A 14,353-nucleotide genomic window follows, 5' to 3' on the forward strand; every position below is an offset into this window, starting at 1 on the left:
ACAAGCCTAGGGACAGCAGCTGAGAGCTCAGGTCATCAAAAAAGCTTGTAACAATGAGGCATAGATAAAACTGGGTTAAGATGTTAGCCTATAGTTCAGATAGTGAATTTAGAAATTAGTATTTCAGGTGATGGTAACTAAGGTCAGACACAGTCTAGCAATACCTGGATAAGTTTGTAGTGATCAGGGAGGTCTGAGATTAATGCTTCAGGATAGTCCAGTATCCACAACAACATGGTCTATAGCCAAGCACATACACAGCTTTAGTCAAACATAAAACAAGTACCCCTATAACCCAGCTCAAACAGAGGACAATGCCTCAGGCTAAAGCTTAAATAGGGCTCCTGCCTCTATGGGTGGAGGGTGTGAGGTGGAGGCCACAGGTGAGAATGACCATTAAGGTTTATCAGGCATTAATCAGGTACTAATCAGGCCCCTCCGGGCCCTGATAGGACGTGTAAAGAGAACCAAGGTCCCATGCTGTGTGTCTGAATGATCTGGATAGTGTTGCAACAGCAGAAAGGAAACAGCTGTAATGCTGGTGGCCTTAGGGAAAGGTGTGTCCTCTTCCTTTCCGGGTGCTGTTTTGGTCCCAGTGTATGAGAGGTTACAAGTAACATCCACATTACTTGTCTTGGATGTGGTTGATACGGCCAGAATTATAAAAAAATAAAAGGGAAGCAGCTGCAGGGGTGATGACTCCAAGGGGGAAAGGTGGGTCCTTTTCCTCTTATGTCCTGGAAGCTGGAAATGCTTCTACTTTGCAAGCTGTGATTTTTCTTGCTTTGCATGATTAGACCCAGGGAGCAGGGATTTAAATCGAACTACAGTTTAGGGATTTGTTTTACATTGCTTGGCTGCTAAATGATTTAGAAGGTATTTAATCTAGCTGCTTTCGATTAGGGTTAGAGTCTCTTAGATAAAGTTCTGTTTTAGAAAGGAAATTGCTTCTGCTTAGGATCCAGTTCAGAGACTGTGCTAAATCATATCAGGAGGGGTAAGCACAGAATTTACAGGAATAGGCCTGTATCTAGACAACAGCTCTGAACGGTCTTATTCTCGCTGAAGCTGAGAGGAAAGCCCCCACTAGGTTCTGTACTGCTGATTTGGGTTGTGTAAATCAGAAATGAAGAGAGAAAATCCATTTTCTAAGTGTTACTTTGAACTATTCTTTTGAGCCTGGGACCTGCTGAGCCTTCCAGCATCATGCTGTAACGTAAAGGGCTCGTAATGCTCCCATCATTGTTAATTACATTAGCAATTAGGGACCAATCATGCTGCAGGCCCTGCTGTTTTGGGCTCTGTACAAATGAAAGTAATAATGTCAGTGGCAGTCCCTGTCTTGGAGAGTTTCAGACTAAATAATAAAGACAGGGGAGAGTCTCCTTCCAGAAATATCTGGAATTCATTTTTATTTAGTTTTTGTCTTGAGCTTCTGTCCACACATTTTAATAAATTTTCATACATTTTGGTATTGTTGATTCTAATGTTCCGTCATAAATAAAAACTTGCATTTCTGGCCTGTATCTTTCTATAACCAGTTAAGCATTTTTTATCTTCTTTCAGCGTGGACAGGTTTCCCTGCCCGTGCTGGTGTAACAGGTTTGCCTTGTTCCCCTCCCAGGTCTTTGTGCAAAAGGAAATTCCACAGCAAATTTGCCTCAGATGATACTAGTGCTGCTCTGCCTTTGGACTCAGTACATTCTTTTTGTTCAAGTATTTATAGATTAAGCTCTCCTAAAGCCGTGAGTCTGGTTTTGTGATGTGTTCTGGGTGGACATAAGCCTAAGGAAGGACAGCAGGATTTGGCACCCCTTTTCTGAGAGTGCGTGGAAGGACAAGCCCTTGGAAGACGGCGGTTGTGCTTTAGGCAGCATGGCAGACACAAATATTTAAATATGTTGGCAATAGCAGGAAGAATTACTCTGTAAAATGAGTTGAAGAGTGTGTCTCTCAGTTGTTATGAAGTCAGTTCTTAAAAGTAATAACTTTTAATGGTGAATAAAAGTGATGCCTGCTCTCTGCATCCCTTCAAAGACAGCTGTGTGAGGAGCAGCAGTCTACTTTTAAGTTCAAACCAATTGAACTAACTAGGGAAAAATATAAATGCAGTTCCATTATATGCATAAAAACTTGTCTTCATTGTTGTTCTAAACGTTGGAATCACTTAAATTATTTTCTTATTCTTTCTGATGTCAGTTAATATCCGAGTGCCAGCTAGTGAAAGGAGAAGTGCGCTGATCTAAAGGAGATAAAACCTGCAGCAGCTGGTCAATTTTTATCTCCTTCATCAAAAGATCCCGGCCCTCTGGAGGCAGACACCTCTCAGGTGAACAGACGTGCTTCCCTTCTGTACCCACTCTGGAAATCTTTGATGAACGGATGCGGCAATAAATATAAAACAGCAATCTAAAGCCCTGTTTACATCTCTCGTAGCTGAACAGCAAAAAATGTAAAATCCGATTATGTGTGGCACAGCTCAAACAAATGTTGTTACAAAGGAAGACGAGCACAAAATAAATCTTATTTCTCCGGCGAGGAAATGAGCCGTTTTCTGCAAGGCCAGCATAATTGCTACAACAACCCGCGTTTATGCGAAAGCAGATAATTTGATTATTTTTGTGCTCGCAGGCTGAGCACACTGGTGGCAGATGGCGGGCTTAATATTTGTGGATTTGGGTCGGTTTTGGGGCGTGGGGCTGGGTTTGGGCAGAACCTGCCTGAAGGGGCTGCTTTACTCGACGTGGGGGGGGATGGATGCCCGCATCCCAATCACACAAACAGAAATAACGCCTAAATAATAAAAATAACACGAGGGGGGGAGTGAGGAAAGAGGCGCTGAGGCACTTGAGGAGGGGGGGGGGGGGGGTGCGCGTTCCCGCCGCCCCCCTCAGGCACGGGGGCGCGCAGCCTGTGCGCCTGCGCGGTGCGCGCATCTCCCCCCCCTCCCCACACACCCACCCGGCCGCGCCTGCGCAGTGCGGCCGAGCTGTCAAGCGCCCCCCTCCCGCCTCCCTCCCTCCCTCCTCCACCCCCCCCCTCCCCTCCCCGCCCCGCTCCGCCCGGGCCATTTTGCGGCGCGATGAGGCGGGAGCGGCGGTGAAGCAGCGCCCGGCCCTGCCCGCTCCTCGCCTCCGCCGAGGGCACCGAGAGCCCTGAGGGGGGACAGAGAGGGAAAAGGCAGAAGGGAGGAAACCTAAAGAAGTGGGCGCCGAGATCCCCGGCGGCCCCCCTTTTACCTCAGCGGAGCCATGAGCTGGGGCACGGAGCTGTGGGTGAGTGAGGGGGGGGCTGTAACGGTCCGTGCTGAGGGGAAAATGCGGCCCCCGGGGCTCTTCTGAGGGGTGAGGGGTGTCAAAAGACTAGGGTGAGGGGTAAGGGGATGAGAGGGGTTGTGGTGAGGGGTAAGGAGATGAAGGGGGTTGTGGTGGGGGGCTCGTTTCCCCCCCCACCCCTTCGTGGAAACTTTTCTCGTGTGGGGAGATCCCCGTGGGGTGAGGACCGTGTGGAAAAATAAGTGAAAAAGCAGCTGCAGCCCTCACCAGAATGCGGTATTTGGGGTAGGGGGGATCTCAGGTAGAGGTTTGTGAGGGGTATGGTGAGAGGGGGGCTGGGGAGGGGGTGGTAGGTGAGGAGCTGGTGTGGGGAGGGGGTTGTGGGGTGGGGGTGAGGGGGTGTATAGGAGATGAGGGGGGCTATGGGGGCTGTAGGGGTTGCTTCAGGGGTGTGAGCAGGCACGGCTGGGGCTCAGAGGCTCCTTGGTTGAAGAAGTGGGAAGCGGAATGCCTCTGGTTCACGCCGAGCCCCCGCTGGGAAAAGCGGAGCTGGTAAAGGCGAGTAGAAGGCCAGTGGGGATCTTCATCAGGCCCCGCTCGGAGATCACCAGGGGAGGCAGGTAGGAGAAGTTTGAGAAGGCGAAGGGGAAAGGCAGAGCCAGCCACAAAGAGGAGGCGATGCAGCCATGTTTGGCAGCGTGAGGGGGGAGCCGGGAGCAAAACCTGGTAGCGAGGGCTGTGGCGGTGGGCAGCAGGCATGCGAGCAGCCCTCCAGGCTCTGGGGGCTCCTTGGGGTGGGCTTCTTGGGGGGCACGGGAATGCTGTTTGCAACGAGGAGTCATAAATGAGTGCTGGGGCGTCATCTGGATTGCAGGGCGCTGCAGCGTTTTGCTCCTGTGTTCGTCTCCTTGTGCCTGGCAATCGGTGTAAGTTCAGATGTAAGCACATCAAAGCTTTAAAACCATCTCCGTGGAGGAATGGTTCTTTTATACGTGCTGAATGCCATCCTTCCGGGATGCGTTACTGCTCTGTTCGGTGAGCATCTCATCTTGCCGTGACATTGTGGTCATGATACAGCTAGATCTGATTAGATCTAGATAATAAATTAGGGGGCAAATGCTCGCTGAGGGGTGGCTGTGGTATGCTCGTGTATTCCGGAGTAAGAGGTGATGTGTACCGATGAAATGCTGGAACGATGCTGCTGTGATTGATCAGTATTTAAACAGCTCTGCTGCATGGGCACGTTGATGGGAAAACCTGCAGTTGCCTTCTGCATCTTGGATGCTTTGGGGGAGATTAAACAGTTTGAATGGAATTAAAGTAATGAGCCAGCGTAACAGTTTTGACACAGAAAAATAAATTTTGAGTTTTCAAGATGGGTTTAGTAGCTATTCTTGTATTCTTAAAGAGTGCAAGCGATACCGAGAGGTTTCTGTATGTGAACAAGCAGAGAAGTGCTTATAAATAGTCCTTTCTGTTCATGGTAATCGTTGCAGGTGTGTATGCAGGCATGTCTTTGTAACAGCTTCTTTTTCCCAAAATTTTGTGGGTGAAATTCTGTCTTTAGCAGCATCAAAGTGTTATTTTCCATGTCTTCGATGTGCTTTGAGAAGTGTAGTGGTTTACTGAGGAAAATAATTGAGCAACCAGATTAAATGATTCTTGGTACTGGGTTGGCAGGACTTGCTGTGTTTTCAACTGGGCAGGGCTTTGAAAACTCACCGGTTTCCAGTGCTCTGGGTATCTATGCCAAAACACCGATTACCCTTGCCATATCCATCTTTCACTGGGAAAGGAACCTTACAACCAACCTGTATTCAATACACACCGCTGCCTTTGTTGAGCCCGGTGGTTTTCAAACAAAATTAAATTTCTGTTTACCTTAAAACTTAGTATTTGTTTTAGGTAGTCGGGGAATGGGCATACAAACAGGTGCTGTAAATGTCAAATGCCTGCTTTAGGGTGTGACTGGGATATGGTTTGCTGCAACCATTTGATGGACTGGAAGCTGAGGAGGTAAGAAGTGTTTCCAATTGTAGTTTAGAAAATGAAAATCTGCTGGAAGACCAGTGGTGGTTGCTTGCAGTTTATATCTCAGATGAGCAGAACTACCAGAGTGGGCACGTGTTCAGGGTTTACCCCTTTCATGTAACAAAGGAGAAGCAAAATCAAGGTCACTCCTAAGAGCAAGTAGCATGTTAATGTGCATGGATTTGGTAGGATTTCTCTGCGTTCCTGGGGGGAAAAAGCTGCTTGCAGAAAGCTGTGTGCCTCAGAAGCAATAAAACCCCTTCAGCAACACGGACATCATTCCCAAGACAGATTTTTAGCCTTGCACTTTGGGAGGGTGTCTGGTTCCTCTAGGCTGCAAATCCTATTGCAAAGTTCTGTGGCTATTTCAGTCAAATCTAGACTTCTGGTTTCATTTTAGGCTTGGCCCTGTGAGCGTACAGGGACCCAAAGCCAGCAGAGCAGAACTATTAAAGGTAGTAGGGCATCATCTGCATCCACTGTGAGGTTAAACACTCGGGATAATGAGATCAGCTGGGGCCTCCGAGCAATCCGGTGTGACGGAGCAAAACCTGAAGGCCTCATGTAACTGATGGAGGTCCCCGTGTGTGGGGTGCCCTGTGGGGTGGCAGTGGCTATGCTGTGCTCTCAGTGAAGAAGTCTGCACACCAAACAGTGGGAGTCAGGGGGAAGTGGTGGGTGAAGGGCAACGTTGTCGTCACCGAAACATTTTGTTTTCCACTCTGGTTCAAGAGTAGCTGGTAGGGCTGGCAGGTAGGAGATCACAGAACTTGCTTTGTGTTTGGTCTTTCACATTCCCACTGTTTTCTAAATACTTACGCTAGCATTAAGTGGTAATTAGAGATTGTGTACCAGCGCAGAGACCCGATGTGGGACTTTGGTTAACTAGGCTTTGAGGGAGATAGGCTGTAAAGCACACTGAGATGTCTCATCCTTCCCCTCTCTTGGGTAATGAGGAAGAACATGCTTACCAGTGTGTCGTGTCCAGCTGCTCTGCCTCAGCTAGTGAAATGCTGCTGTGTTCTCAGCGACTTCCCACCAGCGGCCTTTGCTGTGGGATGGAGCCCTGGAAGCAAGTGGTAGGAATTACACAGCAAACGGCACTAAAACCGACCTCAGCCCTTCGGTCCTTGTCTTTTGAGTGGGAAAGGCTGTGGCTGCGCGCTTGGTGTATTGAAGGGAATGAACTCTCTTGATGATAAGTTTCGGTACAGTGTGTAGTTTGGGGGAGCTACGTGTAAATTTGTGGTTAAGTGGTCCAGGAAAACCTCTGGTGTTTCCAAACACTGTCTCACAGCATGGCAAGTGCAGGCAGCAAAGGGATTCAATGTGGGAAGATTCATCTATTTGCTCTGAGTGTTTCAGAGGTGCAGACACCCTGGGTTTGATTCCACCCCCCCCCCAATGTAAAGTTCAAAAAAAAAAAAAAGATTAAGTGGTGAGAATGTGATTTAATCCAAGTTTTCATTGACCTTTGTGTGGCTGGGTGTCTGCTAACAGCTGTCAATGTCCTTTCAACCTGCAAGAAGGTGAGCAGTCTATTTGCAAAGGACTTAATTTGCTGCCTTTACGCAAGGGGCTCTGTTGGCCAACTCCTCACATGACTGATACTTTGGGGACTGGGCCTTTTGTTTGCAGCGTTCAATGTGCTTTAGTATGAAATAAATACATCTCGTCGGCAGTTATTTTAGTTGTATAGAGTTCATTCTGCTTATAAATGTGAATCGTCTCTAACGTTTTTATGATTTAGGAAATGATTTTTCTGGCAATAATAATTTCTTAATTCACAGAATGAAGACAAGTGGATTCTTGTAGACCATGTTCTGCTAATTATTCCTTGTAGCCAGAAAGCAAAACGTAGGTGTGCCTCTGAGAACTTAAAGCCTGCTTCCTACCTGTAACTGATAAATTGTTTCCTCCTTCAGTACCTGCATATCTAATTCATCAGCAGAATTAGTGTTTAAACAGCTGTAGTCTTCAATTTCTTCAACTTTCTTGAATGCAGTGTTGTTCTTTAACAGTATTTATAATGTATAGGTGCTGCATTTAGTGGTGAGTCACCTTCTGAATCTGTCTGAAGAATCTAGGTGGCTTTGACCTTGATGCCATTACAAAGTGCTGTTTCCTGGGCGCTGGAGTCAAATGTGATCTTAAATGAAGGCTCTGTTCTTGTCAGTGTGCTCCCTTGTAAGAGGATCTACAGAGCTGGATCTAGGTTTGAGGCACTGGATTATTAATTTTATTTGCCAAATCTTGTTTCGCTGAGTGCATAAAATATAAATCCTTCTGCCCTCGTGGTCCCTCACACCCACACCCAATTGCTCTTGGTTTGGGGTGTTAACTTTCAATCTCTGTGAAAGGAAAAGCCATTGATCTCTGATGGGACAAGGGCACAGATTCTTGATTTAGCAAGCAAAACTACTTCTAATTAACTCTCTCTGTATTCATTATTAGAGATTCCTTAATGTAAGGTAACGGGTCTAACCTTCAAAGGTGGTTGGGTGGATTGCTTGCAAGATAGAAAGTTTGTAATGGCAAGTGCTTTTATGAAAAGTGAGTTTTATTGTAAATTGGTCGAGTTGTTACAACTTAGTTAACAGCATTCAGACAACTCCTAGAGGCAGAACTGTGTCCCTGCCCCCCTTTGCCTCTGCAATTTAGTAGAAATTTAGTATTCATTTAATAACATTAAAACTTTCTTACATTTCAAAGAGGGTGGTGGAACTTGACCTACAAAAATATGTAAGGCAGAGTGACCCAGAGTAAGACACCTTAAAAGTAAATAGTGAGAGTCTGAAGAAGAAAGGAGGAGGAAAAGAAAACCACACCACCATGAAAAAATTGAGGTCAGGAGTAAATGCATCATATTTATAACTTTGGCTTGTTGATTCCAAGGCCCTTTGTAAAAGCTGTGTACAGAATGCTGGAGATGGGCACTTCAAAGCAGAGTACGTTTTTCATTAGCTCAGTATTCTGCATAGTTATTTGGACAACTGTGAAGTAGCAAAAATGTCTGACAGGAATATCTCCCTCTTATTTCACGGTGGATCACTGTCTGTTTTAAGTGGTCAGTCTGTGTATGTAGATTACTGAGTAAGAAATTGTTTATAGAGATGTTGAGTCATTAGAGAGTATCTTAATTCTGCAATACACACCTCTGTGCATTTGCCTAGCACAGGATGGTAGTTCAGGCTCCTGCAGCCTGTATGTGTTCTTTAAAATTAATGCTACTGCAGTCTTTTTCCTTATCTTAAAAGTAGTTGGGGAAGATGATGTGTTGAGGGAAACTCTCTTGCTGCTCTCAGAAGTCTAAGCGAAGCGGGTTGTGCTGCAGGGCTTCCGCGCACAGCCGTGGTGCTTCCAGGCACGCTGAGTAGAAAGATTCCGTTCTGGTTTCTAAAGAGGTCGCTAGGTCTTGAATGTGTGTCTGAGTAATTTCATTTACAACTCTGCTTTGCTTTAAGAAAGGACTTCTATAATTCTGTCCCTGGCCTATTCTTATATTTTCTACCTATTTGTTAACTGTCAGGGGATTTACGATCTTTCAGCATGAGTCAAGACTGTAGAATCTCTCTTTTTTTCCCTCCTAGTCACAGAATTGTCCCATCTGTATTGTGGCTGCCCGAGATCCCCCGCTTTCTTGAACCATGTGGGAAAGCAGTCAAACATGAGACAATGTTTTTCTGGACTCCTTGCAGCTCATTAGTGTTACTCATGTTGTGAAACATTCTGCTAAAGCAGAATTTCAAAAGCCATGCTCCACATGAAGAGCAGGAGCCGCTGCTGGACTGTAACTTAATAATGCGCTTTACATGAGTGCCTTTGTTGTTGATTGCTGAAAGGTAACCTGCTAATGAATTTTTGGAAACTCATTTTCATCCTGTTTGAAATAGTGCTGCTGACATTGGTTATGCATTGAATCTAATCCAGCCACCCAAATCCAATGCTCTGTTGATTTTCCTTAGCATTCATATAAATATTTTAAAATAACTTCCCCCTTCAACATAACCTTACGTTTTTCAGATGAAACATCTCCTCTTCCTTCCACGCATGGAAATTCCACTTTTCTTTTTCACACTTTGTTTAAACAATGAGCTAGTTACATTGGTGAGAGGAAAAACACTGTTGTCTGTTGACATATTGAAGTCTTAGTTCTCCTTTGCAAGCAATAGTTTTGGCTCTAAAATCCACTACTTTTTCCCATCCTGTATGTGTTTTATGTACACACATCTATGTATAGGATGTGACAGTTTTCATCTTCTCAAGCAGATGTGATGGGGGTGATTTGGATCCCTTTGGAATTTTTACATGATTGCTTTGCCTCTGTTGTCTGCATAGCCTTAGTGAAATGTTCTTCCTTGCATCTAAAAATGGGAGGAAAAAAAAGTATGGATGGGGTTTCTAGATTACCTGCAGTATAGAGCAGTGCAAAATGCAGGAATTGAAGTGCTGATTATTCAGGATTGATTACTTTGCTGATTACTACAGTAACCGAGTGTGTTGTAAAGCTTGCAGAGAAGCAGTCCTATTGTAATGCTGTCCCTTATTTATGTGGGGAAGACTCGATCTAACTGGAAATACAACCAAAAGAACAGCAGGAATCCCCCAGCCACCTTCAAAATCCAAGTGAAGGGATGAAACTTCTGAAATGGAGCCTCCCTGGAATTCATGTCTGGTTTAGAAGGGTGGTCCCCAGTGAGCTACCTAGGCATCCCCATGGCCCGTAATCATAAAGAAAGCCATAGGGGGTGGTGGTGGTTGTTGTTGTAGGGGAAATAATGTAGGCTTCTTATCTCAAATACATGTCGTTTGGCTGTCTCTTGTTCAGTATTTAACTGCTTTTGCTTGGTACTTTAAAAAAATGTAAAAAATAATAATAAAAAAATCTTTGAATTCTACCCTTGTGGTGAGGCGGGTGCTGCTGGTAGCTCTGTATCTGAAGGGCAGGGAAGTTTGCAGAGTTTACACTTATTCCCTGTGAACAGCAGGTACACTTCTTCTCACCAATTATTCGTTTTATAGTTCAAAAGTTTTACTTGCATTGTACTGAGTCTGTGGATATGCAGATAAAGGAGTATTATCTACGTGAAAGGAGAATGTTTGTCTTGCAGAGATATAGTGAATACTCTTTTTTTACCGACTGAATTCTTAGAGACTGCTCAATTCTGTTAACTCGGGGAAGTTGCTTATGGGCTGCCTGGGACAGTTTTCTCCCTTAGCTTATGTTCTAGACTGGTGGCTCTTCTCATGAAGGTGATATAACACTTTCTGTTAGGATCTTCTGTGTTCTGTGGCTTAAAATTGTTTCCACCTTGGCACGTTCAGTGTCATTTTCTATGTGCCTGCCTCAGTTTTGTTTTTTTTATTTAGATTAGTCAGGGTTATTCATTTGTTACCAGGGCTAGTGTCTCGCATGTGCTAAGTGCACTGCCTCTTTGGTTTTACAAAGCTGCAGTGCTCGCGTTCACTGGAGGAAGGATTTGAAGTTTGGCAAACAATAGCTCTTGAACAGGGATATGCCTTCTGCTGGTCTTGAGAGAAAATCTGCCCAAATTAGGCAAGCTTGCAAGTCTTTGGAAAAATCTCACTCTGTGAGTACTCAGTGGAAATAGTGCTGAAGGCTTCAGCAGTCGCAGTGGGAGCGAGGTGCTTCGGCCTCAGAGGGCTTTGTGTGGTTGCAAGGAGGATCTGAGGCTGTGCCAACCCACGGCAAATGTCCCTTGGCTGCTCACACGCCCTAGATGGTAGGCAGCAAGGGAGCAATATGAGGGCTCAGCAAAATGGCAGTGGTTCTTCTGCCACCTTCCTCTGAGGGGGAGGAGATGCTGTGGGCAGAGAGGAAGCAACGGGCTTGAGCCTGCAGTGCTGGGGAAGGGGGAGGAGAGCTCGGGGTAGGAACTGGGTGCAGAAATGTGGAGCTGCTTGCCTGGGAACCTTGCCTGGTATTGCAGTGATGTGTCAGGGTGGTGGGAGTGGGAATGGAGAGGTGATTGGAACTGGCAGCGTGTGAGGTTCTGATTGCCAGCCTGGGAGGTTGAGACAACCAGAGCTAACTGGACAAACAGAACAGCAGGAGGAGATAGGGCCTTTAAACCAGGAGGCATGGGAACCAGGAACAGGGAGACGACTTAGATAAAGGGGCATGTGAGGACAGTAGGGTTGGTAGGGCTGGGAGAGCGAGGTGAGATCGTGCACACAATTACAGAGCAGTGCATTAGCAGTCACAGGCCAAGAATGTGATGGGATCAGGAGAAAGAGTAATGGAAAGGAAGAAGTGTGGGGCAAAGGATGAAGATTAGATGAGACGTAGGGAAGACGAGCAGTGAAGGGACCTAGCAGCTGTCTTTTGCATGTTTGGCTTTGTAGCGTTGCAATTTTTGTGTGGCTTTTTCCATGTAATATTTAAGTAGAGTTGACTTACTGGTTTAAATGTATGCACATTGCCTTCTGTGGTTGCGTTTTGCATCTTTACTCACTGTGAGAGAATATTTGACTGCATCCCCAAGTGAGAGCTTTATCCAGAAGCACGCACGCTGTTTTTTCACCCTGCACTCATTTTTTCATTTTCTGCACTCTTTCTGTGTAGAAGGGTCTGAGGAACTGTCTAGCAAATAGCTTTAAAATACACATAGACAATGTTTTTCACTCTGCATCATGTTTTCTGTTAAAGCAGTTCATTTTTTTTGCTTTAAGTCACTTATCCTGTATTTGCAAAAAGAAAAAAAAGATCGGCACGTAGCAGTGAGTGAATGAAAGTGTGTTTTCTCAGAAGTTAAATGAGGAAGGGAAATATTTCTTGCTCTCACGAGGGCTGTTGATCTCTCAAATGTGGAGCGTATAGGAGTGGTATTCATTAAGAATGTGTCAGTAAGATCCTGCTCTAGTGAAAGGAAAGCCGGCAATGGACAAAGTGAGAGAGCTGTGGTAGAGCACCACATAAATGTCTTTTCACCTCTCCTGTCTGAGTGTCTGAGATGATTTCGCTTGTGTTGTTACAGGAGAAACATAGACAGAAGGGCAAAAGGAAAGACTTGGGTGTGCTGGTCAAGAGCTTGTGTTTCCTCACAGCTCTGAAATGTGAAACATCCTTGTACAGAGGATGCTTTCTGGTGTATGTTCTGAATGTGTAAAAGCTGAAGGACTGTGTAGCAAAGCTGTCCTTCAGACTGTGGAGTGCACAACCCCTGAGCGTTTCAGAAGTGCACGTCTGGGTTAGTAATTTCAGTGCCGCTTTTCTCAATGTCACCATCATCAGATGATCCCAAAGGCCGCATGGGATCCTCCTCAAGGACGGCCCACCACCAGTCATCGAGACGTGCTTGAAGATCACCATTGTGTGCTTTTTACCCAAAAACCCGAACTGCAAGCTGGGCAGATGCACCAGCCTGTCTATCCTTTAGGTAATCAGAATGCGTATCACATGATATGTGTGACTCGCTTCCTATTTAAATCAGTGCCTTGGGGATTTACAGCCTTATTTTTGGAAGGTGGGGGGAGATAGGGTTGAATCTTAGCTATTTAAAGGCAAAATAACATTTCTGTGGCTGTGTACAGCCTTCTGAGGTGCAGCGAAGTAGCCCAACAGAGCAGCCTGGAAGCATGCATCCGTTCCTGGTGTAGCACGATACAGCTCTGAGTGCCTCTGCACCTCCTCTTCTGCGTGACTGTGGGCTGTTCTCCTTTCCCATTGTGGCTTCTGCTCTGATTCTCATCTGTCATCTTAATACCAGTATTATGTACAAAATTGCTGAAAGCTCCTTTTCCAGAGCTCCAGTGTGATTGGCATGAAATTATCTTGAAATAGGAAAGCTATAATTGTTGAAAGCAGACGACTTTTGCAAGAGATGTGCTGTTGGGAAACACATGCACCTAATTTAGGGATCTTTGGAGACTCCATCTGCACCCTTGGTTGCTCTTTGAAAATACTTGGTCTTGACTATGCAGTTGGTGTGTAATAGTGGCAATATTGTTTGTGGGAGTGTGTTGAATTGTTCCGGCTAAGGAAAACATTTTCTGGGCTAAACAATACAAATATAAATATTTCTCTTGGTTATTAGCAGTTGATTTGAAACACTTAATAGTTGCAGCTATTAACAACATGACAAAGTTGCACACTCCACTCATGCAGGGTCAGAAATCTTTCTTCAATATGTATGGTTTTCAGGCATATAAGTATAAATGTTTATGTTAACTTGAGTGTTGAATGTGTTGTTGGCTTGGTACGGTTATCTTTTGTGGTTTGGTTGTGGGTTAACCTCTGGGAACAAAAAAAATCAGGAACACTGGAGAGGTAGTAAAAAGCTAGAATCCATACTTCTTGAAGAGTCAATTTCTTTCATTTAAGTGTCAAAATAGTGGAAATTCAGAACCCTATATAAAATCAGAATGAAAGAATCGTGTTTTTCTGTCATCATAATGCATTGGAGTATGCAATGTTTGGAAGCTGCTGGCCAGTGGAGCAATGCTGATTTCCCTCTGGGGGCAAGGCATTCATTCAACCTTCGCAGCAGGGGGTGAGATTGATTCCTTAATCAGAATAGCAACAATCCATCCTGAAGCTTCCTCAAGGTATTAGGGCTAAATTAAACACTCTGGGACTAATGTGTAAGCCCTAATGCACTTCGAGAGGCTTTCTGGGATGAGAAGAATTTTGAAAATAAACAGAAAATGAGCCCCAAACAAAAAGAAAAAAAGCTGCAGGCACAAATCACCCTCAAAGAAGAAGCCTAATACACTCTCTTTGTGTGGTACAGTGCTTAATGCTCAGATTCTCTGAGGGTAGAAAAGGAAAAAAAAAATAATACATGAACTACATAGCTCTATTCACAGTATTGCATTAATAATTTGTTTTCTCTCCTTTGTGTTTGTGTTCCATCATCATTCCAAAAATAGGTATGGTCACATATTAAATTAGTAGAATTAAGCATCTGAAAGCCAGGAAATACACCTTTCTTTTTTACGAGTCACTACAGAGAAAATGTGGGTACCTTTGCATATTGTATTACATTTTAATGTTGCAGCATTTCAAGATTGTGTTTACTTGTGTG

General features: G+C 44.9%; 1 protein-coding gene and 1 long non-coding RNA gene across 7 annotated transcripts in view; both read left to right on the forward strand.

Annotated features, from left to right (window-relative positions):
• The first annotated feature begins 41 nt into the window (after nt 1-41).
• Nucleotides 42-2,591, forward strand: LOC110351605 (uncharacterized). Its single transcript, XR_002399242.4, has 2 exons — nt 42-714; nt 1,625-2,591. It is a non-coding gene; the product is annotated as an uncharacterized lncRNA (long non-coding RNA).
• A 439-nt stretch (nt 2,592-3,030) lies between these two features.
• Nucleotides 3,031-14,353, forward strand: part of FNBP1 (formin binding protein 1) — a 96,394-nt gene continuing 85,071 nt past the window's right edge. For 5 of the 6 annotated variants that reach the window (XM_072025168.1, XM_072025171.1, XM_072025174.1 and 2 more), the window contains exon 1: nt 3,033-3,275. In XM_072025168.1, the coding sequence (XP_071881269.1) occupies nt 3,252-3,275 (24 nt within the window). In that variant the 5' untranslated portion in view covers nt 3,033-3,251. Of the gene's footprint in view, nt 3,276-14,353 lie in introns of all 6 variants that reach the window. The other variant, XM_027471221.3, reaches the window with a different exon arrangement.

This window comes from Anas platyrhynchos, chromosome 18, assembly GCF_047663525.1.
Source record: "Anas platyrhynchos isolate ZD024472 breed Pekin duck chromosome 18, IASCAAS_PekinDuck_T2T, whole genome shotgun sequence".
Taxonomy (NCBI): Eukaryota; Metazoa; Chordata; class Aves; order Anseriformes; family Anatidae; genus Anas; species Anas platyrhynchos.